Consider the following 25,429-nt stretch of genomic DNA (forward strand, 5'->3'; position numbering starts at 1 on the left):
TAACACTCAAAAAGCACATATCGCTGCTAATAAAAATTTCATTGAAATTTTGTGTAATCCTCCTTATTATACTACTTAATTTATTGATAATTTTCTGCCCTATTTATTTATACAAATTCTCTGTATCATACTCAGAATGTGCAACATAAATCACTATTTTTTTTGTTCTTCTTTGTTTTTATCACAATTTATTCGTTAAATTAAGTATTTGTTTTATTATGCATCTGTGGGTATGTGTTAATATGTACGTTTGATTAAACTTAAAAAAAAAAACACAAAAACAAAGCAAAACAAAACCAAAAAAAAAAAAAAATCACTTCATCTCTGCATATACTACACGACTCATTTCACATAATCTTTTTCATATGCAACACATACAATCTAAAACTTCTGTGAGAATTATGTGAACATGAATAGCTAGAATTGGTTCATGAAGGCCAATTTCTATACCAACCAGCCCATGCAGAGACCAACCCACTGATGCCAAGTGTGACAGCATGGTTGCAGAATGGGTTGGGTTCGATATCCGCGACTGCGATAACCAAGTCCGCTACGTTTGCCGCCACTGCCATCAACCTCATCACTCTATCAACTCTGATTTTCTTAATACCCTCCTTTGCGTCCTCTGATTTCTCCATAGAAGTCACAAGCTTTCTCTCTCTCTCTCTCCCCTCCCTAATGACAATAAAATCAGATATAATGAAAAATATGTAGCCAAAAGCCTCACCAAATGCTGATATGAAGCTCATTTTCCTAGCTAGCTTTGCATCCAAGACCCCAATTCTGGACAACCAAAGAAAGTGGTCAAAGAAGAAGTACACCATCTCTCCTGCATTAGCAAGAACAGCTAGGAACCGGAAAGTGGGCGTCGAGCCCGGGTTTCGCCGGACGGCATTGAAGCCGGTGAGAAACCGGCCACTCCGGAAGGCTTTGCGACTAAGGCCCGAGGCAACTTCCCACTGCTTGGCTCTGTGTGCAACGTCGGGGCGCGCGGACTCAGCTTGCCAGTGAACGAGCTTGGAGACATACTGGAAGGTCTTGACAAGCTTGTCAATGCCGTCTCTCTTAGCTAGGAAGATGACCAGCTTGTCCACTGTGTCATTCATGGCTGAGGTTGATGAAGGTTTTTGCTTCTTCTTGTTGATGAAATATTAGATGAAGAAGAGCAGATTGGGAGTGTTGAGTTTGTGTGTCCGTTAGAAAAATGAAGGAGAGCCACAAAATTGTGCTATTTGGATAATACAGTACTGTGATATATGTTTGGTTGGACCTTGTTCTCCTCTATTTTAATACCAACATTTTTTTTACAAAAATTATTTTATCTGCATCCTACATCGAGAAAATAATGTGGATATATATATATATATGTGATGTATGTATGTACGTGTAAATTTGCCTTGTGATGTATAATGAAGCCTGCCTGAGATATATATATATATATATATATATATATATATATATGATGTATGTATGTATGTGTAAATATTGCCTTGTGATGTATAATGAAGCCTGCCTAAATTTTGTTTCATTCATTCTTGTCGCAATTGTTAGATTGTCATTTACAGGAGACTTCTAGTATTTAAATAATTGGCACCATTCATTTTCATTCAGTTATATTTAATCAAATCATGTTGAATAGTATGCATCTTTAATTTTTTCGTGAGAACGAAAGCAAGGATAAATTCCACAATATTGGAATGTGGGCATGAAAGGATGATTAGATGGGTTCAATCTCTGCCTTCTGTTTTCATTATCTTTGAATTGTAAAAAACTACCTAGTCTTTGTTGGGTAACACTGCAATAAAAGTATAAAGCCATGTCTGGATACCAATTCATCAGTTTATTAGATTTTAATGGATATAGCTTTCTGTTTTCAGTATCTTCAAATTTTACTGTACATTGGTAAATTTTGGGGTCTCAAAAGAACATAATCCATGATTTTGATCTTTTAGAATGACTACTATGTTTTTTTGAAGAATAATGGCACAGAGTCTGATTGTCTGACTACTATGTTTTTTAAAGAATAATGGCACAGAGTCTGATTGTCCGACACATTCGGTTAATTATTCCGCTAATTTTATATAAGTAAGGATTGATGTCATCATTATATCAGCGATATTAATGATATTATGATGTTATCAACTCACTCACATAAATTAATTAGATATATCCGATGAAATGTCGAATGTCAAATCATTACTTTTTCAACTATTCCATTTAGGATAATAAATTTATACATTGAAACATACTATTAAAAAAAAATTGTATAGAAACATTCAATGGAACATCCAAACATTTCAAATATTCCATTCGGATAGTGAATTTATACACTGAAGCATACTTAAAAAAAAAAAAAAAAAAAAAATTGTATCGATACATTCAATGGAACATCCAAACATATCATGACTGAGATTAGTCTCAATTTGCGCGCGCACACACACACATATTCTTTTCTTTTCTTTTCTTTTCTTTTTTTCCTTTAGCTTAATTAATTAGCACATAGACTTATAAGATTCCTATCCCACCTTAAATTCCACGAGGACTTTAATTCCATAGTTTTTTTTTTTTTTTTTTTTTCCAGATGGATGAACAAAAGATTCTACCATATATATGAAACAGCCAATGGTCTTGCAAGAGGACATTATTAGAGTTAGATTTAATTGTTGGGATTTATATGCCCTGGCATAGTAAATTTCTATTTGGATTATAGTGACATATGTTCCTGACGTTTTTGAAATATTTATGCTTGATATAATTGGTGAATTCAATGTATTATGTTTCAATTTATTATGGAATTGATAGTGTCCATTTGATTACAAGAGATATTTATATATGTATGTGATGGCGATTAATACATGAATATAAATGGTAATCATAAATTATTCCTAATCTCGGTAATTATGGATGGACTCATAATTAATTAAGACTTGAACTGGATCCGCGTTAGGTTGAATTATATTGCGAGAGCCGTCGTATGCAATTACTCCCTATCACTGTTATGGCATTTGACTTTTAAGCATGAGAAAAATATAAACTCTTTTATTAATTAATAATTACTTTGATTTGTTCGGCGGATACTTCAGGATCCTTAGACCGATACTTTGGGTAGTTATGTAATTAATAGTTAGAGGGTTATATTTTTCAATATTTGCATCATTGCTACTTGTATTTATTTTGTATTGATTATGGTTGATCACAAAGTAAATTCGAAGGCCTTCGTGTGTTTTTAAACAAAATGATTTATTATATATTTATTTATTTAAATTATTATTTTTTCAAACAAATGTTTTATTGTGATCGAGCAAGAGATAATCAATGTTACTAAAATAAATATATTAATTAAGTAATCAGATTGATGGCTTTATTTATCCGATAACTAATTATGCATAGAGGGGTCAAAGTGCAACATTGACTTAGAGGTTATTTATTATTTAATTGGAGTTCAATTAATTTCTTTTAGTGGAGTAGAAATTAATTTATGAATTAATTGAATTGGGTCCATGGACCGGGCCAATTATTAATTCATTGTAGCCAATAAAATAATAAGCCCAAATGATTCTCACTCATAGCCCAACTTGATATTGGAATCCTATTAGATTTGAGACATGTGAATTAGAGATTGAGAAGGAATTATTGTTTCCTTTTCTTTATCTTTATGTTGCCTATGGTCTATGTATATTTTAGGGGTAATTTTTGGTAGAAGGAAAAATGAATATATATTTTCTCTCTCTAGAAAATTAGGGTTAGTATTCTCATCTAATGGAAGCTCTCACAAGCCTAGTTTTCCAAGGTCATTCATGGAGGCTTATGAGTGATTTCTAAAGATAAAACAATTACCAAGAAGATGGAGATCCAAAGAGAAGGCATCTTGTTAAGGAATCTACAATAAGTGAGAACATTCACTTTAGAGGAAAGATTTAAAGGTTTACTCAGACCTTTGATGTAAGTATTCAATCTGGCAATTGAATGATACATCATGTTTTTTTTTTGCATAAAACTTATCTCTATGTGATGAATCAAGATCTGTGAATAAAAATCCCTCGAAAAGGTTTTAAAACTTGCACGTTTCCTAATAGTGGTATCAGAGCATGGTTTGATTCATTACTAGAGATTATATTTTTTTTTATCAAAATTATCATTCATGGATCCAATTTATATATGCATAAATATAAATTTATTGATGTATGATTTAATATGTTGATATATATTAATACATGATCGTGTATGTATAATTGTAAATGAATGATGATGTATGTTTGGGTCATGGATGAAGTTTATAGGTTGATTAAATGTAATTTTATCTTTGGATGAATGTAATTAAGGCTTTGATTTAGCCGTTTGAAAGTTCAATGATGTAATTTATTTTTTCCCATTATATTTCAAATTGTAAATTTATTTAAAGCCATGTAATCTTCATCAAAGGATGCTATGAAACTTCTAAAAGGTCTAAAAGGGTTTAATTAGGCTTCAGGAATTTTCTGGAATTTTTCTAAAATTTTTGGGCTTAATTATAATTTTCTGGAATTTTTCCAGAACTTTTTAAGGCCAAATAATTATTTCTGGCAATTATTAAATGTTTCTGGAATTTCCGGAATTTTCTGGAGGCCGGAGAAAGTGGCGGCTGATTTAGTGTGGCAAGGTCTTCATGCACCCGCACAAAGAGCCGCTGGATGAAGAAGAGGAGGTTGATTGATTCGGTGCGGGCGAGTATAACATGCACTCCATTTGCAACCATCCACACAGCGCGTGTGGAACATGCGCGTACAAGGCCAGCTGCTCCAGGCGCTTGGCAACGCGTGTCACGCGCTGCAGGATGCTCTACTCGGGTGCCAGCGCGTGCACGCACGTGAGAGCACGTGAAGGAACCTGTTCAGCGCGTGCGGGCGAGTGTGTTGAGGGTTTTGGCTTTACATGTGCACTTCAACTTACGGTGGACCTCTAGGCTTGATTTTATAATTATTTTACGCTATTTTTGCTTATTAGAGAGTAAATTATTGCCCCAAAGTAGATTTTATCATTATTCTCCATTATTTAAAAATAGTGGGAGTTTAATTGGGTGCAATAATTATAGCACTTAATAATTATTTAGTTTTTAATGTTAAAAGTTAAATCCATTGGCCATTTCATTTATTTGTTTTTGCCTGTCATTTATTTATTTATGTGATGTATGAAATGCATGGAATAGATAATTGCTAATTATTATTGTTCATGCATTGGATCCATGATTTTTTATCTAAATGGCTTGATTTATATTAATTAAATTCTGAAGATAAATTGGATTTGATTGCTAATTAATTTGAGGGCATTTTTTTAGGAAACGAAAAATTATTTTTGTAAATTATTTTAAAATAATGCCTCAAATTAAATATTAGTAAATCATTTAAAATCCAGATATTTTCTAAATTTAATTGGATTAAAATCAAGGCGTTTTGCATGCATTAAATCATGAATAAATTGAAAACGCTAATTATGAATGATTAAAAATTGAGTGGGAGCGGGGATTTTTATACATTACCCCATGGTCTTCGTTATTAAAATCATTGTAATTAGATTTTCAAAAATAAGGCTCAACGCATGATTTGAAGAGTCATAATATTACAAGAATGGTTGTCTTATGAAAATAAAAATATTAAACGTTCATTTTAATTAGATCTTTAAAAATAAGGCCCTACGCATGATTTAAAGAGTTTAGATTATAATGACAAGATATTTAATGTTTTATATTTCATTAGAGTTTTAATAACGTTATACACTCAATTTAAAATCAATAGTGTTAGCTCCCCAACGGAGTGGTCTATACTAGGTGATTTTAGAAAGGCTAAACGTAATCGGGAATCATTTCATATGATAGACAAGGCATTGTCTTAAGAGATATGGAAATAATGGGATTTGCCCACCAATAGAAATAATGAACTTTGCCAACCGAATAGGTTATTGGCCTATTGGTTATCCGATTTTTCATGTAGTAGTTAAGGGACCTACATATTATTATTTTAATGAAAATGCTCACCTAATAGCAAATGAATCCCAACAATAGTAATAATGAACTCCTCCATCAGGATAAGTTATTGAAAGGGATTGTTTACCAATAATGATAATGATCTCTTATTCTATTTGAGATTTATTATATTATGTGGTTAATAAACTCATTTTAATTTTAAATATGCATGATAGTATTAATAATTCACCTTACATATTGTATGAATGCATTTATATTCAGATTAATTATGTCTAATCCATTTTATTTACTTACTTACATATTCAATGTATTTGGACCTCATTTATATTGACTGGAAAATGAACTTAGATATTTTATTCACAACGTAAGGGTACAAAATGTATTTAATACTCCTATACCTAATTCATTTACTTTAAGATACCCAATGAGATGTTTTAGTGAGATTAGATAGAGCGTATGCCTAAGTACTATGTCCGACTTGAACACCAGCAAGATAGCCTAAGGAACTCCAGTATCAGATTATATTTTGAAAATGATTGTTTATTATTTAAAATTTAACTGGAGGTCAATTAGGCTGACTTGGGTGGAAAGTTTCAAGTTGACATGATTATTGCCTTGTTACCAAACTTGTTTGACTCTTTTAGAGTGAACTAAATAAGGAACCAGTTTGAGTTCACACTCGCTGATATTCTTATAAAATTGGTAACCGATGAAGGGATAATCAAGAGTATAGGCGTTCCTATCAATCTAACCTAGTCTATATCATCTTCTTCTAGGCCCAAGTGGAAGGGCAAAGTAAAGAAGAAGGATGATTATTGGACTAGGCTAGCACAAAACATTGGTATCCAAAAGGTTAAAGGGAATAAGGGAGTGTATGTTGAGGGCGAAGGAAACTGTTTCTTTTGCCTATAACTAAGACACTGAAGGACGAACTGTCTAAGCAATGACGTGGCATAGGAAAATGTATATTTAATCATTGAGCCATGTTATGTGGTTGTATCTATTAATTCCTGATGGATAGATTCTGGAGCCACTAAACATGTTTGCAATTCGTTGCAAGGATTTCAGGAATCCAGAAGCCTCAATGATATGGATATATATTTGTACTTGACCTGATACCAAGGTTGTAACTAAGTCAGTGGGAGTATTACATCTGAAATTAGAGAGTATGATGATATTAGTATTAAAGAACTATCTTTATGCACAGATATTAGACGCAATTTCATTCTTGTTTCACTTTTGGTTTATAAAAACTGTGTTGTTATTTTGTAAAACTGCTTTTATAAAATTGAATAGATATGCGATTGCTTCTGGTGCATTAAAAGATGGTTAATATACTATAACCACAATTTCTTAAAATTTGCAGGATGTAGATACTAATGTTGCATCTTCTAGATTGAATGTTAAGAGAAAATTTGTTATTCCGAACTCATTGTATTTTTAGTGTCTATTTTTTTGGGTTGTAATCAGTCAAAATGAGATTCAAAGATTGGTCAAAGAAGGTTTATAACCTAGTGAGGCAGGGGAGCCTAAACCAAACTTATGAATCTTGTTTTGAAGGATAGATAACCCTAAGGGCTTAATCAGCAAAATGAAATAGACATAAATAACAATTGGAGTCGGTACACACAGACATGTGTGGTCTTATGAACATCCAAGCAAGATTACTCACGTTTTGGATAAATTTATCTGATGCGACACGAGTCTTAAACTTTTGATATATTCTGAAAGTGTCAAGATTGATGTGGAGCACAGATCAGGTAAACTTATCAAAACAATTCGATCTGATCGTGGATATGAGTATTTCTTAGGATAGTGCAAAGACTATATGGTCAATGAGGATGCTGTGTACTAGTTTTCCGTGATTGACGCTAAATGGATTTAGGTGTCAAATAGGAATAACAGAATTTCGCTTAACATGGTTAGATCTATGATCAGTTATGCTACATTATCTCTTTCATTTAAGAGTTTAGCTTTAATGATATCGATGCATATTATGAACTGCATTCCATCTTAGTCTATCTCAAGGATACCGTTTGAGCTGTGTTTTTGACTATATCTTAGTTTGAATCACATGCACATATGGGGTAGTCTTGCACATGTATGCTTGATATAGATAAGTAAGTTGGAAACAGATCATACGCATGATAGATTTGATAGCTACTCTAAATGCACTAGGATGGATTATTTTATGATCTCAATGATAAAATTTGATTGTTTACACTCACTGTTTATCTATAAGAGGATCATATTTTGAATCATATACCTAGTAACATAATGTTAGAGAATATGGTACGAGTACCAGATGTACCACAGATGAACACACTTATTATAGAGATTAAGAATTATATATGAATTCCCTATTGGTGCATCAGCATCATCTAATACACAGATTCCTGCATCAGTACATTATTGTAGTGGAAGGATTATCATCCAATCCGACAGAATCATGTTTTTAGGTGAGACCGTTATGGCCATCCCTGTTAAACATGAGTTGGACCCAATAAGCTACACGGAAGCGTGAACCGATATGGATACAGATCGCTTTGGCGAGTTGCTATGAAATCAGAGTTGGAATCTATGTATTCTAATAAAATCTGGGATCTTGTAGAACTTTCTAGTAGGGTGATACCTATAGAAGGCAAGTCAATCTACAAAAGGATACCAGAAGATTTCTTAGTAATTAAATCATGAGTGTATAAGGGAATGTCATTATTTTTCCTAATTCTATATATATTGATGACATCCTACTCATTTAGAATGATATGGAAAGTTTTATCATCAGTAAAGAGGTAGTTGTTTAATTACTTTTAAATGGAGGATCTTCAAGATCTAAGCTATATTCCTAGGATCAAGCTTTTGCAAGATCAGGTTAAAAGGAAAATAGGCTTATCTTAATAATCCTACATTGATAAAGTTTTGACCAGGTTTGGTATGCATAACTCAAAGAATGAGTTCTTGCTTAATTAATATGGATTGCTCTCTCTAATAAATAGTTTTCCAAGACTAGCAGAGGAGATTGAGCAAATGAGACTGGGACAATATGCTTCGGCATATGGGAGTCTCATATATGCCATGGTGTATACCAAACAAGACATCCGCTATATGGTCGGGATAGTCAGTAGATATCAGTCTGAACTTGGACTTGATAACTGGTCTGTTGTGAAAAATATCATAAAGTATATTAGGAGAACTAATGATCTCATACTTAATTATGGATGTGATGATGTGGTTCCAGTCAGGTATGATAGTTCTGTTTTCAAATCAGAAGTAGATGCTATGAGATTCATGACTTAGTGTATGTTCATTCAATGGAGAGGAAATCAGTTAGTTGATTGTTAAGCAGATTTCAACTGCTGACTCAAACCTGAAGGTGGAGTACATTGCAGCCTTAAAGGCAGCAAATGAAGCCTTTTGTTTTGATCTCACTGATTTAGAGGTTGTGGAGCATACTAGCTTGCCTATCGAGCTATATTACGACAATAGTACAGAAGTAGTCCAAACCAATGACCCAAGGTTCCATAGAGGAACAAGGTACACTGAGAGGAAAGTATCACGTCCTACATGATATTGTCCGGCAAGAAAATATGCTCATGGCTAGAACATTGCATTGGAACACAACTTTGTTGATCTATTAACAAAGGTGTTATCGATCAATAGTTTTGATCATCACCTGGATAACATTAGAGTTAGATGCAATTTGAATTGGCTATGAGGGCAAGTGGGAGCTGTTGGGATTTATATGCCCTGGCATAGCAAATTCCTATTTGGATTATAGTGACATATGTTCCTGACATTTCTGAAATATTTATACTTGATATAATTGGTGAATTCAATGTATTGTATTTCAATTCATTATAGAATTGATAGTGTCCATTTGATTACAAGAGATATTTATATATGTATGTGATGGCGATTAATGCATGAATATAAATAGTAATCATAAATTGTTCATAGTCGGTAATTATGGATGTACTTATAATTAATTAAGATTTGAACTGGATCCGCGTTAGGTTGAGATATATTGTGAGAGCCGTCGTATGCAATTACTCCCTATCACTGTTATGGCATTTGACTCTTAAGCATGAGAAAAGTATAAACTCTTTTATTAATTAATAATTATTTTGATTTGTTCGGCGGATACTTCGGGATCCTTAGACCAACACTTTAGGTAGTTATGTAATTAATAGTTAGAGGGTTATATTTTTCAATATTTGCATTATTGCTACTTGTATTTATTTTGTATTGATTATGGTTGATCACAAAGTAAATTTGAAGGCCTTCGTGTGTTTTTAGACAAAATGATTTATTATATATTTATTTATTTAAATTATTATTTTTATCAAACAAATGTTTTATTGTGATTGAGCCAGAGATAATCAATGGTACCAAAATAAATATATTAATTCAGTAATCGGATTGATGGCTTTATTTATCCGATAATTATGCATAGAGGGGTCAAAGTGCAACATTGACTTAGAGGTTATTTATTATTTAATTGGAGTTCAATTAATTTCTTTTAGTGGAGTAGAAATTAATTTATGAATTAATTGAATTGGGTCCATGGACCGGGCCAATTATTAATTCATTATAGCCAATAAAATAATAAGCCCAAATGATTCTCACTCATAGCCCAACTTGATATTAGAATCTTATTAGATTTGAGACATGTGAATTAGAGATTGAGAAGGATTTATTGTTTCCTTTTCTTTATCTTTATGTTGCCTATGGTCTATGTATATTTTAGGGGTAATTTTTGGTAGAAGGAAAAAAGAATATATATTTTCTCTCTCTAGAAAATTAGGGTTAGTGTTCTCATCTAATGGAGGCTCTCACAAGCCTAGTTTTCCAAGGTCATTCATAGAGGCTTATGAGTGATTTCTAAAGGCAAAACAATTATCAAGAAGATGAAAATCCAAGGAGAAGGCATCTTGCTAAGGAATCTACAATAAGTGAGAACATTTACTTTAGAGGAAAGATTTAAAGGTTTACTTAGACCTTTGATGTAAGTATTCAATCTGGCAATTGAATGATACATCATGTTTTATTTTTGTATAAAACTTGTCTCTATGTGATGAATCAAGATCTGTGAATGAAAATGCCTCGAAAAGGTTTTAAAACTTGCACGTTTCCCAACACTAACAACAGGATAGCTTGGGCTCTTAACCTTACATATTTCAATTCTAAATCGGACTTGGGAAGAAGGTAATTAATTGGAACTGTGACCTTTTTATTTTTCTTATAAATCTGGACAAAAAATACAATAAAAACATTAGAAATTATCCCCCCCACCCAACAGAGAATACACACACACACACACACACACACACACACACATATATTTCAAGATTTTTCAATAAGTCTAATGCTCTATTTAGCACGAGGAGGAAGAAAAGAAAAACATAAATAAATAAATAAGAAAGAAAGAATGGGAACAGTGATTAATAGAATCACACGGAAAATAATTTTTTTTTATTATTTTATCATTATTATTTTTTAACTATGATAGCACATGGGAGGCAGGAAAAAAGAGTGTTTTACGAGAAATTATTAAGTAGTCTTAGGACCACCACATTACTGCTCTATTCCGTAGGAAGGAAGGAAGGAAGGAAGGAAGAGGGGTGGAAGAAAAATAGGATGGAAGGAATAAAGTTCCTTTATTCGGTAGGAATGAGTCAAGGAGAGAAAGGATAATAGGAGGGATGACTTATCCCTCCTCTTTTATAAATTTTCATCCGCTCAAATTTGGACGAAAGACACGAGAGAAAATAAGTGAAGTTGTTATAAAAATATTAAATTATAATTTTATCCTTCAAAATCCTTACACATCTCATCTCACGCAAAATCCTTCTATCTTGCTCTTGCTCTGTACATATATAGATTGATTCATGTATTACAAACTTATTTGATTAATGTGTTATATATATATATACATATACGTGGATTATTTGTTTTATAATTACCTTAGTAGTATAAAAAAGGATCAGAGGAAAAAAGTGAATATTTATTATTGCTCCTTGACTACTCACCCCATTATTAATGTAACGACCCAAAAATTCGGCATGACCTCTGCAGAAAAGAGTCCTTCTACAACCTGCTTAATGCATGTGAAATGCAATGGCCTCATTTGGGCCTTCAAAACTGAACTAACATGCTCCAACACATAATGCAAATGATAAACCTTAATCCAAAATCCACAACATCAACACCATCCTCAAAAAGAGTTCATTATCATCCCATTCACCTCCAAATATATCTAAACATAACTATTATATACATTATTGGCTATTCAAAAGAATTAAAAAAAAAAAAAAAACTGAGCTACATCAAAAGAGTACAAAATCATACTAAAGAGATTACAAGACCATGAAGCAAAGTTAAAGTTACAGGAGTCCATGAACATAATTAGAAGCAAAGTCCATAGCTTACAATATTACACAACTTACATCAAGGTTTTACAAAAAAAGAAAAGTTAATATTACATCTACGTAAGATGGCAAAAGTGAGCTTCCAACCCAATCTAAAATTGTGGTGGATCGTCGTCCGCCACTTCTTTCCCGTGTTCTGAAAAAATGTTAAAATAATGGGTGAGCATAAAACTCAGTAGAAGTCGCCTAAAACATTAGTATTGGACTTGTTGGGAAACGTGCAAATTTTAAAAACTTTCCAAAGAATTTTTATACATAGATCTTGATTCATCATATAGAGACAAGTTTTATGCAAAAATAAAATATGATGTATCATTCAATTTAGGGATTGAATACTTACATCAAAGGTTTGAGTAAACCTTTAAATATTTCCTCCAAAGTGAATGTTCTCACTTATTGTGGATCCCTTTTGCTAGACACCTTTTCCATGGATCTCCATCTTCTTGGTCATGGTCTTGCCTTTAGGAATCACCCATAAGCCTCCATGAAAGACCTTTGAAAACTAGGCTTGTGGGAGCTTCCATTAGATGAGAACATGAACCCTAGAATTCTAGAGGGAGAAAATATATTCCTTTTTCCTTCTTCCAAAAGCCACACCTAAAATATATATAGACCATGCATATATAGGCAACATAAAGATAAGGAAAAGGAAACAATAAATCATTCTCAATCTCTAATTCACATGTCTTAAATCTAATAGGATTCCAATATCAAGTTGGGCTATGAGTGAGAATCATTTGGGCTTATTATTTTGTTGGCTACAATGAATTAATAATTGGCTCGATCCATGGACCAAATTCAATTAATTCATAAATTAATTTCTACTCTATTAAAAGAGATTAATTGAACTCCAATTAAATAATAAATAACCTCTAAGTCAATGTTGCACTTTGACCCCTCTATGCATAATTAGTTATCAGATAAATAAAACTATCAATCCGACTACTTAATTAATATATTTATTTTAGTACCTTTAATTATTTCCGGCTTGATCACAATAAAACATTTGTTTGACAAAAATAATAATTTAAATAAATAAATATATAATAAATCATTTTGTCTTTAAACACACGAAGGCCTTCGAATTTACTTTGTGATCAACCATAATCAATATAAAATAAATATAAGTAGCAATGATGCAAATATTGAAAATATAACCCTCTAACTATTAATTACATAATTATTCAAAGTGTCGGTCTAAGGATTCCGAAGATTCCGCCGAATAAATCAAAGTAATTACTAATTAATAAAAGAGTCTATACTTCTCTCATGCTTAAGAGTCAAATGCCATGACGGTGATAGGGAGCAATTGCATACGATGGCTCTCGCAATATATCTCAACTTAACGCAGATCCAGTTCAAGTCTTAGTTAGTAATGAGTCCATCCATAATTACCGACTATGAACAATTTATGATTACTATTTATATTCATGTATTGATCGCCATCACATACATATATAAATATTTCCTGTAATGAAGTGGATACTATTAATTCCATAATGAATCGAAATATAATACATTGAATTCACTAATTGTATAAAGCATAAATATTTCAGATATGTCAGGAACATATGTCATTATAATGCAAATAGGAATTTGTTATGCCAGGGCATATAAATCCTAACAGCTCCAACTTGCCCTCATAGCCAATTCGAATTGCATCTAACTCCAATTAATGTTATTTAGGTGACGATCAAAACTATTGATCGATGACACCTATGTTAATGGATCAACAGAGTTGTGTTCCAATGCAATATTCTAGCCACGAGTACATTTTCTTGCCAGACAATATCATGTAGAACATGATACTTCCTCTCAGTGTACCTTGTTCCTCTATGGAACCTTGGGTCATAGGTTAGGACTACTTCTGCACTATTGTCGCAATATAGCTCGATAAGCAGGCTAGTATGCTCAACAACCTCTAAATCAATGAGATCAAACCAAAAAGCTTCCTTTGCTGCCTTTAAGGCTACAATGCACTCTACCTTCAGGTTTGAGTAAGCAGTTGAAATCTGCTTAACACTCTATCAACTGATTTCCCTTCCATTGAGTGAACATACACCAAGTCATGAACCTCATAGTATCTATATCTGATTAGAAATCAGAATTAGCATACCTGACTAGAACCATATCATCACATCCATAAATGAGTATGAGATCATTGGTTCTCCTAAGGTACTTTATAGTATTTTTCAAAACAGACTAGTTATCAAGTTCGGGATTGGACTGATATCTACTGACTATCCCTACAATGTAGCAGATGTCATGTTTGGTATAGATCATGGCATATATGAGAATCCCACATGCCGAAGCATATTATTCCACTTTCATTTGCTCAATCTCCTCTACTAGTCTTGGAAAACTACTTACTAGAGAGCAATCCATGTCAGTTAAGCAAGAACTCATTGTTTAAGTTTTGCATACCAGACCTAGTCAAAACTTTATTAATGTAGGATTATTAAGATAAGCCTATTTTCCTTTTAACCTGATCTTGCAAAAGCTTGATTCTAGGAATATATCTTACATCTTAAAAATCCTTCATTTTAAAGTAATTGAACAACTACCTCTTTATTGATGATGAAACTTCCACATCATTCTAAATGAGTAAGATGTCATTGATGTATAGAATTAGAGAAATAATGACATTACCTTGCACACACATGGTTCATTCACTAAGAAATCTTCTGGTATCCTTTTGTAGATTAACTTGCCTTCCATAGGTATCACCCTACTAGAAAGTTCTACAAGATCCCAGATTTTATTAGAATACATAGATTCCAATTCTGATTTCATAGCAACTTGCCAAAACGATCTGTATCCATATCGGTTCACGCTTCCGTGTAGCTTACTGGGTCCAACTCATGTTTAATAGGGATGTCCATAAAGGTCTCACCTAAAAACATGATTCTGTTAGATTGGATGATAATCCTCCCACTACAACAATGTACTGATGCAAGAATCTGTGTACTAGATGATGCTGACGCGTCAATAGGGAATTCATATATAATTCTTAATTTCTATAACAAGTGTGTTCATATGTGGTACAATTGGTACTAATACCATATTCTCTAACATTATGCAACTAGGTATATGATTCATAATATGATCCTCCTATAGATAAACAGTGACTGTAAACAATCAACTTTTATCATTGAGATTATAAAATAATCCATCTTAGTGCCTTTAGAGTAGCCATCAAATCAATCATGCTTATGATCTGCTTCCAACTTACTTGTCCATATCAAACGCACATGTGCAAGACTACCCCATATGTGCATGTGATTGAAACTAAGATTTAGTAAAAAACACAGCTCAAAAGATATCCTTGAGACAGACTAAGATGGAATGCAATTCATAATGTGCATCGATATCGTTAAAGCTAAACTCTAAAATGAAAGAGATAATGTAGCATAACTGATTATAGATCTAACCATGTTAAGCAGAATTCTGTTATTCCTATTTGACATCTCAATCCATCGAGCGTCAATTGCGGAAAAACTGGTACATAACACCCTCATTGACCATATAGTCTTTGCATTTTCCCAAGAAATACTCATATCCACGATCAGATCAAAGTGTTTTGATAAGTTTACCTAATCTATGCTCCACATCAGTCTTAACACTCTCGGAATATACCAAAATTTTAAGACTTGTGTCGCATCAGGTAAATTTATCCAAAACGTGAGTAATCTTGCTTGGATGTTCATAAGACCACACGTGTCAGTGCAGGCTCCCATGCCTCACTAGGTAATAAATCTTCTTTGACCAATCTTTGAATCTCATTTTGACTGAATAAAACCCAATAATAGACACTAAAAATACAATGAGTCAGGAGTAAGAAATATTCTCTTAACATTCAATCCCGAAAATGTAACATTAGTTTCTACATCATGCAAATATTAAGAGCTTGTGATTATAGTATATTAACCATCTTTAATGCACCAGAAGCAATCGCACGTCTATTTAATTTTATAAAAGAAGTTTTACCAAAAGTAACAATACAATTTTTATAAACCAAAAGTGAAATAAGAATGAGATTGCGTCTAATATCTGTACATAAAGATAGTTCTCTAATACTAATATCCTTATACTTTCTAATATCAGATGTAATACTTTCACTGATTTAGCTACAACCTTGGCATCAGGTCAAAAGACAAATATATATTCATATCATTCAGGCTACTAGATTTCTGAAATCCTTGCAATGAATTACAGACATGTTAAGTGGCTCCAGAATCTATCCATCAGGAATTAATAGATACAACTACCTAACATGGCTCAATGATTAAATATACATTTTCTTATGCCACGTTGTTGCTTAGACAGTTCGTTATTTAGTGTCTTAGTTAGCGACAAAAGAAACAGTTTCCTTTGCTCTCAACTTACACTGCCTTTCTTCCTTTAACCTTTTGGATACCCACGTTTTGTGCTAGCCTAATCCTATTATCATCATTCTTCTTTCCTTTGCCCTTCCACTTGGGCCTAGAAGAAAATGGTATAAACTAGGTTAGATTGATAGGAACGCCCATACTCTTTTGATTATCCCTTCATTTGTTACCAATTCTATAAGAATATCAGCGAGTGTGAACTCAAACTGATTCCTTATTTAGTTCACTCTAAAAGAGTCGAACGAGTTTGGTAACAAGGCAATAATCATGTCAACTTGAAACTTACCACCCAAGTCAGCCCTATTGACCTCCAGTTCAATTTTTAGATAATAAACAATCATTTTAAAAACACGATCTTTTACTGGAGTTCCTTAGGCTATCTTAATGGTATTCAAGTTTGACGCAGTACTAAGGCATATACTCTATCGAATCTCACCAAAATATCTCATTGATATTTAACATGATGCTTGAAGAAAATAAAATAATGCAAATAATAACTTTGGAACGTAATCGAGATAAATTTTAGAATATAGCACCGAACCATATTATTTGTCTTATTTCACTTATTAAAAGCATTAATGTTCTCTTGGGTATCTTAAAGTAAAAGGATTAGGCTTAGGAGTAGTAAATACATTTGTACCCTTATGTTGTGAATAAAATATCTAAGTTCCTTATCTAGTCAATATAAATGAGATTCAAATACATTGAATATGTTAGCAAGCAGATTAAAATGGATTAGACATAATATCTTAATATAAATACATTCATACAATATGCAAGGTGAATTCTTAATAGTATCATGCATATTTAAAATTAAAATGAGTTTGTCAACCACATAATATAATAAATCTCAATAGTATAGGAATTCATTATCACTATTGGTAAATAATTCCTTTTAATTAATGTGGGTCCATCAACTTTGTAACATAATAAATCACATAATCAATATGTCAATAACTTATCCTGATGGAGGAGTTCATTATTACTATTGTTGAGATTCATCTGCGTTTAAGCGAGCACTTCCATTAAAATATTTGTGGGTCCCTTAACCATTGCATGAAAAATTGGATAACCAATACGCCAATAACTTATTCGGTTGGCGAAATTCATTATTGCTATTGGCGAGCAAATCCCATCATTTCAATATCTCTTAAGACAATACCTTATCTATCTATATAAAATGATTCCCGATCATGTTTAGCCTTTCTAAAATCACCTAGTGTGGACCACTCCGTTAGGGAGCTAACACTATTGATTTTAGATTGAGTGTATAACGTTATTAATACTCTAACGAAAAATAAAATATTAAATATCTTGTCATTATAATCTAGACTCTTTAAATCATGCGTAGGGCCTTATTTTTAAAGATCTAATTACAATGAACGTTTAATATTTTTATTTTCATAAGACAACCATTCTTGTAATTTTTAGACTCTTCCAATAATGCGTGAGACCTTATTTTTGAAGATCTAATTACAATGGTTATAATAACGAAAGCCATAGGGTAATGTATAAAAATTTCCGCTCTCACTCAATTTTTAATTATTTAAAATTAGGGTTTTCAATTCATAATTTAATGCATTCAAAACGCCTTGATTTTAATCTAATTAAATTTAGAAAATATTTGGACTTTTAAATGATTCACTAATATTTAATTTGAAGCATACTTTAAAAATAATTTTCAAATTTTTTTTTTCTGTTTCCCAATAAGTGCCTTCAAATTAATTAGTAATCAAATCCAATTAATTTTCATAATTTAATTAATATAAATCAAGCCATTTAGATAAAAATCATGGATCCAATGCATGAACAATAATAATCAGCAATTAATTATTCCATGCATCATATAAATAATTAAATAATAGATAAAGCAAATAAAATGGCTAATGGATTTAGCTTTTAACATTTAATTGCTTTAAGTATTGCGCGAGGGTCAATTAAAGGCTTGTGAACACCTGCAGAGGCATGTATGCTGACCCTACGCGTTATCGGACACCATCGGACGCCCCTACGTGCATCTGACGCGCCTGCACGTGCCAGGGAAGCTTTCCAGTGCATGCCATGCGCTCCCACGTGCCTGCATGCACTGGTGGGATGTTGCTGCGAGTGTAACATGCTCCCATGGGCCTGCACGCGCGTAGGGAAGTTGCCAGCGCGTTCTACATGCCGGCACGCGCCATATGGCGTTGGCTGCATGATCGACGGTCGAAATCAATTATAAATAAACCTACTTCGCAATAGCACGAATCATTGTAAAATAGGGCTATTGGTCGGGTAAGTCGAACCACTGAGACTGCGCTAATCTATGGCAACCTAAGTGTCTAGAGTCATTTTAGAGTGATAAGGATTAATAAGGGTTTGTTTGATGGTCACTAAACTAGAAATGTAAAGATGCATAAACTAGTAGATTGCAAGGAATGTAAAGAGGTGAAATACAAGTAGAGAAAAACTAGGGAAATGAATCGGCTCCAACCCTATACACATTCTAGATTGAGATTAAATTGGGAAAATCAACATAAATGATGGTCATGACACATAACAACCCTTGGTTGCTATACTATCCTCAAGAGGTTCATTAAATCAAAAACAAGAATAATCCATCAAAGATTCACACGCTTGAACTACCTAAACTAGGGTGTAGTCTTCAACATGCTCCCTAAGCCAAAGATTATCAAGCCCTTAATTAAATGATGAGAGCACACAAAGTTAAGAATCAAGTATAAACCATCAAAGGGCATCCTAAGCAATGATTTATCAAAGTTCTCAAACTCCATGCCATTAAAACCATTCCATGATCTAACTTCCATTGTCACTATGGAAATGCAAGCAATATGATTAGGAAGAGAAACCATCTAAGACAAGATGAATAGCTCAAAATAATCATGTATAGACATTAGAATTCATTACAACACATATGATGCTCTAGATCATAAAATCAACAACAATAATACATTGAAATCCCAAAAGTAAAATCTACACTAGAACATGCTTACAAGGGAGGGGCTTCATCACCTCCCTAGAGAAGACTTAGTTACCCATAGGAACAATGGAAGAAGGAACTGGACTTCCCTCAGAGATCTAAATCTTTCATGTTATGAGGGAAGTCCAGTTCTCGAGTTTGGTAGGTCAAAAATGGTGAGCAAATCCGGATTTCACTGCTGCCAGAATTCAGCATTGCACCTTCCTATGTTCAAAACTCCACAAAGCATCATTTTTGCTTCCTTTTTGCAATTTAACCTGAAAATGTGCAAAAACATACAATTGGAGATAATCTATATAAAATACACAAATAAAGAACTTAACTAATGCAATTTAGGGCGCTGGAATATACAATATTCGGCGCTTATCATACCCCCAAACTTACATTTTGCTAGTCCCTTAGCAAAACTACAATGAAAAACTTAATGAAAAGACAACCATGGGAATGCTACTACAAAAATATCATCCATGGTAAAATGAGATATATACATAGCTCAAAAATAACTTGAAACAGAAAAAGAGCTGGAGATGGGGTCATTGGGAAGACTACCTTGCATATATGAAGCATTAATACAAAACACATTTCAACATGCATGTATCAACATCATAGACTATATAAATAACTCAATTATCATCTCTTGAACGGAAATCAACTTCTAGCTTCAGTGAAAGTGAATTGGATTCTCAACATGCGGCTTTTACTTTCTTTTCCAATTCCAAAGCACAAGTTTTCAAATCATTGAATTCCCCTTTAAATGAGGTCCCTAAGGCATGATTTTATTTACAAGACAACTTTTATTGCTTGTTGACAATTTATTGTAACTCATAAGCGAAACATAGAATGGTTGTGCAATGCTGAAGTCCCTTAAGCTTTCTAACCAACCTATGTAGCAAGCGTTAGGCCAACAACTCCCAAACCAGATGGCTTTAGGGTGTTAAGTGTAGAGACACTCCATAGGGCTTAATAGCTCAAGTTGGAAAGACTACGAACTCCAACGAACCATGTTTATTACCAGTTTATTTTTTGAATGGCCGTGCAATGTTTAAGTCCCTTAAGCTTTCTGACCAACCCCTGTAGCAAGCGTTAGGCCAACAACTCCCAAACCAGACGGTTTTAGGGTGCTAAGTGTAGAGACATTCTTAGGGCTTAATAACTCGAGTTGGAAAGGCTACGAACGTTAACAGATCATTATTTTCTTTCTTTCTCAGTTTTTTTTTTTTTTTTTTTTTTTTTTTTTTTTTTTTTGTTTTGTTTTATTTTTTAGATTCATGCCAAAAGTATTCATCCATTAGGTTCATCAAATCAGATTAACTAGGCCAAGGTCAAGGTCAATCAAGTTGCATGCCTCACAGTTAAGTTTCCAATGTGCATCTGTGCATTGTGAAGCTTAAAAGAGTGTCAAATCCAGCGAGAATTTAATTGAGACATTTATATAGACTAATTTAAATCTACGTGATCATTTCAACTTAAATTTTCTTTATTTTCAAAAATATCAGCTGCTTCTATACACAAAGTTTTAAACATATGCTTTCATCTCCAACAGGTTTCAAATTCCATTATCATTGCTTAGTAAAAATGTAAAACCAAAAATGCATAAATTGATCGACGGTCGAAATCAATTATAAATCAACCCTCTTCGCAATAGCACGAATCATTGTAAAATAGGGTTATTGGTCGGGTAAGTCGAACCACTAGGACTGCGCTAATCTATGGCAACCTAAGTGTCTAGAGTCATTTTAGAGTGATAAGGAGTAATAAGGGTTTGTTTGATGGTCACTAAACTAGAAATGTAAAGATGCATAAACTAGTAGATTGCAAGGAATGTAAAGAGGTGAAATACAAGTAGAGAAAAACTAGGGAAATGAATCCGCTCCAACCCTATACACATTCTAGATTGAGATTAAATTGGGAAAATCAACATAAATGATGGTCATGACACATAACAACCCTTGGTTGCTATACTATCCTCAAGAGGTTCATTAAATCAAAAACAAGAATAATCCATCAAAGATTCACACGCTTGAACTACCTAAACTAGGGTGTAGTCTTCAACATGCTCCCTAAGCCAAAGATTATCAAGCCCTTAATTAAATGATGAGAGCACACAAAGTTAAGAATCAAGTATAAACCATCAAAGGGCATCCTAAGCAATGATTTATCAAAGTTCTCAAACTCCATGCCATTAAAACCATTCCATGATCTAACTTCCATTGTCACTATGGAAATGCAAGCAATATGATTAGGAAGAGAAACCATCTAAGACAAGATGAATAGCTCAAAATAATCATGTATAGACATTAGAATTCATTACAACACATATGATGCTCTAGATCATAAAATCACCAACAATAATACATTGAAATCCCAAAAGTAAAATCTACACTAGAACATGCTTACAAGGGAGGGGCTTCATCACCTCCCTAGAGAAGATTTAGTTACCCATAGGAGCAATGGAAGAAGGAAGAAGTTTGAAGATCTCCTCCATTTTCGTGCTCCCTTCTTCAAGCTTAAAGAACTCTATCTCCTTGCTCTCTTCTCTCCCCAAAATCTGATCCAAAAGTGAGATTAATAATGTGTGGCCTCCCTTCTCTTCTTTTGTATAGGTAAGGCCTCTCTCTCCCTTCCAAAAACATCCCCAACCACCTCATAAAGAAGTAAGTAGAAATGAGGAAACCAATGCACAAGTGGCTGCCAAACTGAGAATTCCCGAAGGCAATTCTGCCTGAATTTCGAGCACTCGAAGCAAGGCCTCGAGCACTCGAAATTGGAGCAGATTGCTCCATGCTTGTTTTGCTTCGCCCGGACCTACTTTGGTAAAATGGCTATAACTTTGTGCTCCGAACTCCGAATGACAAACCGTTTGAAGATTTGGAAAGCTGATTTAAGGTAGATTTTTTTTTTTTTTTTTTTTTTTTCTATTTTTTTTGTATGTTTTTTTTATGCTGTATTTCTTCCTCAAGTCTGTTATTTAAAAGCATTGTACTGATTCTACTCATTTATATATATGTTTTTTACCTATCTTATCCTTGTGTTGATATTTGAGCTACCTATGATATTTTTCTGTTATTACTCCATATACTTGATACTCTAATGTGTGTTAGAGTTTACTGATTTTACTAGGTATTACAGACTAAGTTTGGGGGTGACTTCTCATTTGCCTTCCGTACTTCATATTGGTATATACTTGCTGGTCTGGGCTTGTATGGTAATATCTTTCTAACTCTCTGTTGTTTTCACACATTGGGGACACTGTGCACATTAAGTTTGGGGGTAAGGAACTTCAAATTTTTTGATGATATAATTTAACACAAGGTCCTGATATTTGATGTTATAAGCATGATTTTGAGTCTGTTGATGGTCATGTATTCTGTTTGCAGTCTGATGTTAGTTAGAAATGGTCTGTATGCCAAAATAATGTTGAAAAGGGATTCTTGAAAATTTTTGAAATCAGTTGGTGGCCTGTGGTCCACTTTGTTAGGATGATTATTATTTGATGATATTGATCTCTGTAATGCTACACTTTGCACATATTCACACTTGTATGAATTCTGCAGGGTAAAAACTAGAAGTCTTGTTTTGTTTTGAGTTAAACTGAGATGAGTAAGTGAATTTGACGATTTTGATAACCAAGGCATAAAAAATAAAAAAAAAAAAAAGGAAAAAAAAAAAGGAAAGAAAAGGAATGTATGCAATAAATGAAAAAAATTCTTCACCAATGTGAATGAAAGAGAGAAAAAAAAAATGAAGAAAAGAAGTAAAAAAAAAGGTCAAGTTCAGGTATGTACCTAGATTGCATGATCAATTAAGTCCTTAAGGGTGTGTTCTGACACCTAATGCCCTAAGACCATCTGGTCTGGGAGTCATTGGATGAAAGCTTGTTACATAAGGGATTTAGGTTGGCTAGAATGCTTGAATAATTAGGTCCGGAGGGGTACTTTATCACTTAATGCCCTAAGATCATCTGGTTTGGGAGTCATTGGCCGAAAGTTCGTTATATGGGTGATTTAGAAAGGTTAATAGACCTAAACATTGCACAGTATCCTTTTTGAAAAAATGCATACCTGTATAAAAAATAAAATAAAATAATGCATTGGGAGTTGGAATTTAAAAAGTTTACCTGTGAATTGAGGAATAGCAAGGAATAAATGCAAGCATGAACAGTAAGCCACATGTTTGATTGTAAGATCATTTTCAAAGAATTTTGGAAATTGAGATTATTGAATAAATGATTAAACTGATAGATGGGGACCATAGCTGCTAAATTGAAATTGGAAGTTGAAAGTTTTTCTGATTAATATGATTGGTTGTACTTGCTATATTTGATTGATTGATGAACTGCAGAGCTATTATGATTTGAAAATAGGCTTGAATAAGCTTATTGTGCAATTAAGGCACTGTTTGAGATGTTTGTGGGTACCATCACTAGAAACCCTCATGAGACTACAACTCGTCCACTAGGGGTAATCTAGGGGTTTAAAGGCTTGTTGCATACGCTAAATGCAACCGTGATTCCTACGAAAATGGCTATTTAGTTCTGTATTGCTAATGAACTAGTAATATGTAGTTTGGGGGTATGATGAGCACTGAATATTGCATATTCGAGCCCCTAAATATATGTATGTTAAGGCCTGAAGTGATACTTCTATCCAGTATTAGACTGATTTATGTTTAATGTGTGTTGATAGGTACTTTCCCAGAGAAACGGTTAAAATCGGGATTTTATGATGAAAAGATTGATATTGAAGCTTATAGAGTCATTGCCGGTCATTCAAAGCAAGCCGAGAACTTAAATGGTGAAGTTTGGAAGAATTCAAGTACCAAAGCTCAAGCCTGAGTCCTAAGGCTCGAGCCCTGCAAGAAAAAGAAGAAAAATCAACTAGGCATTGAAGCTCGAGCCTTGTACCTTCAGAGCTCGAGCCCTATTCAGTGGTGCTCGAGCCTAACCTAAGGGTGCTTAAGCCTTGGCCCTCAAGCTCAAGCATAAGGCGTCGAAATTTGAAGAGTTGATTTTAAAGGAAAAACCAAGATCCCAGGGCCTTGTACCAGACCTCAAGGATTGAGCACAATCATTCAAAGCTCGAGCTTTGAGTACCTAAAGCTCGAGTTTGGTACCTAGAGCTCGAGCCCTATGAAGTTTGGATTGAGCAATGTTAAAAGAAGATAATCCTAAAATATTCTAAGTGTTGAAGGAAAAGACAGTTCAGAAAATAGTTGAAGAAATTTGACTAAGTATAAAATTGGAGATCAAGTACCATCTTTTGTTGCTTGAGCAATAAATCAATGAAGCTCGAGCCTTGTTACCAAAGCTCGAGCCTGAACCCCAAAGCTCGAGCTTTACTTCTTAAGCTCGAGCCTTGTAGGACAAATCAGGTTTAAAGTTACGGGATTATTCTTTTCTAAGTCGTATTTCACTCTAGATGGGCCAGAAGACCTAAAAGCCCACCAAACCTTTATTTTCTTCTATAAAAGAAGGCATAGGCATTGATAGAAGAAGTCTTTTTTTCTTGTATTATTCAGAAAGTTGATACTATGGTGGTGGCTTTTAGGGTTTCTATAACCTTAGAAGGTAAAGATCCTGAGAAGAGAAGTGTCATCCTTGACGATGAAGTTAACCACAACATAGATGATATTCGGCATCGTCATAAGTGTTAATTCCTCTTTTAGGGCACTGATG

The 25,429-nt window shown here is 33.5% G+C and overlaps 1 protein-coding gene across 1 annotated transcript; it reads right to left on the bottom strand.

Annotated features, from left to right (window-relative positions):
• Positions 1-293: 293 nt before the first annotated feature.
• LOC132268142 (peroxisomal membrane protein 11-4) lies at positions 294-1,256 on the bottom strand. The gene has a single exon (XM_059768904.1). It carries the CDS (start codon positions 1,104-1,106, stop codon positions 429-431), a length of 678 nt encoding a protein of 225 aa, XP_059624887.1. The 5' UTR covers positions 1,107-1,256; the 3' UTR covers positions 294-428.
• Positions 1,257-25,429: the final 24,173 nt, after the last annotated feature.

Source organism: Cornus florida, unplaced genomic scaffold (assembly GCF_030987335.1).
Source record: "Cornus florida cultivar Cherokee Brave unplaced genomic scaffold, ASM3098733v1 CherokeeBrave_3.0.0_Hap2_Chr08, whole genome shotgun sequence".
In the NCBI taxonomy this organism is placed as follows: Eukaryota; Viridiplantae; Streptophyta; class Magnoliopsida; order Cornales; family Cornaceae; genus Cornus; species Cornus florida.

Coding starts and splice junctions, on each gene's coding strand:
- LOC132268142 (XM_059768904.1), bottom strand. CDS start 1,106: ATGAATGACACAGTGGACAAGCTGGTCATCTTCCTAGCTAAGAGAGAC.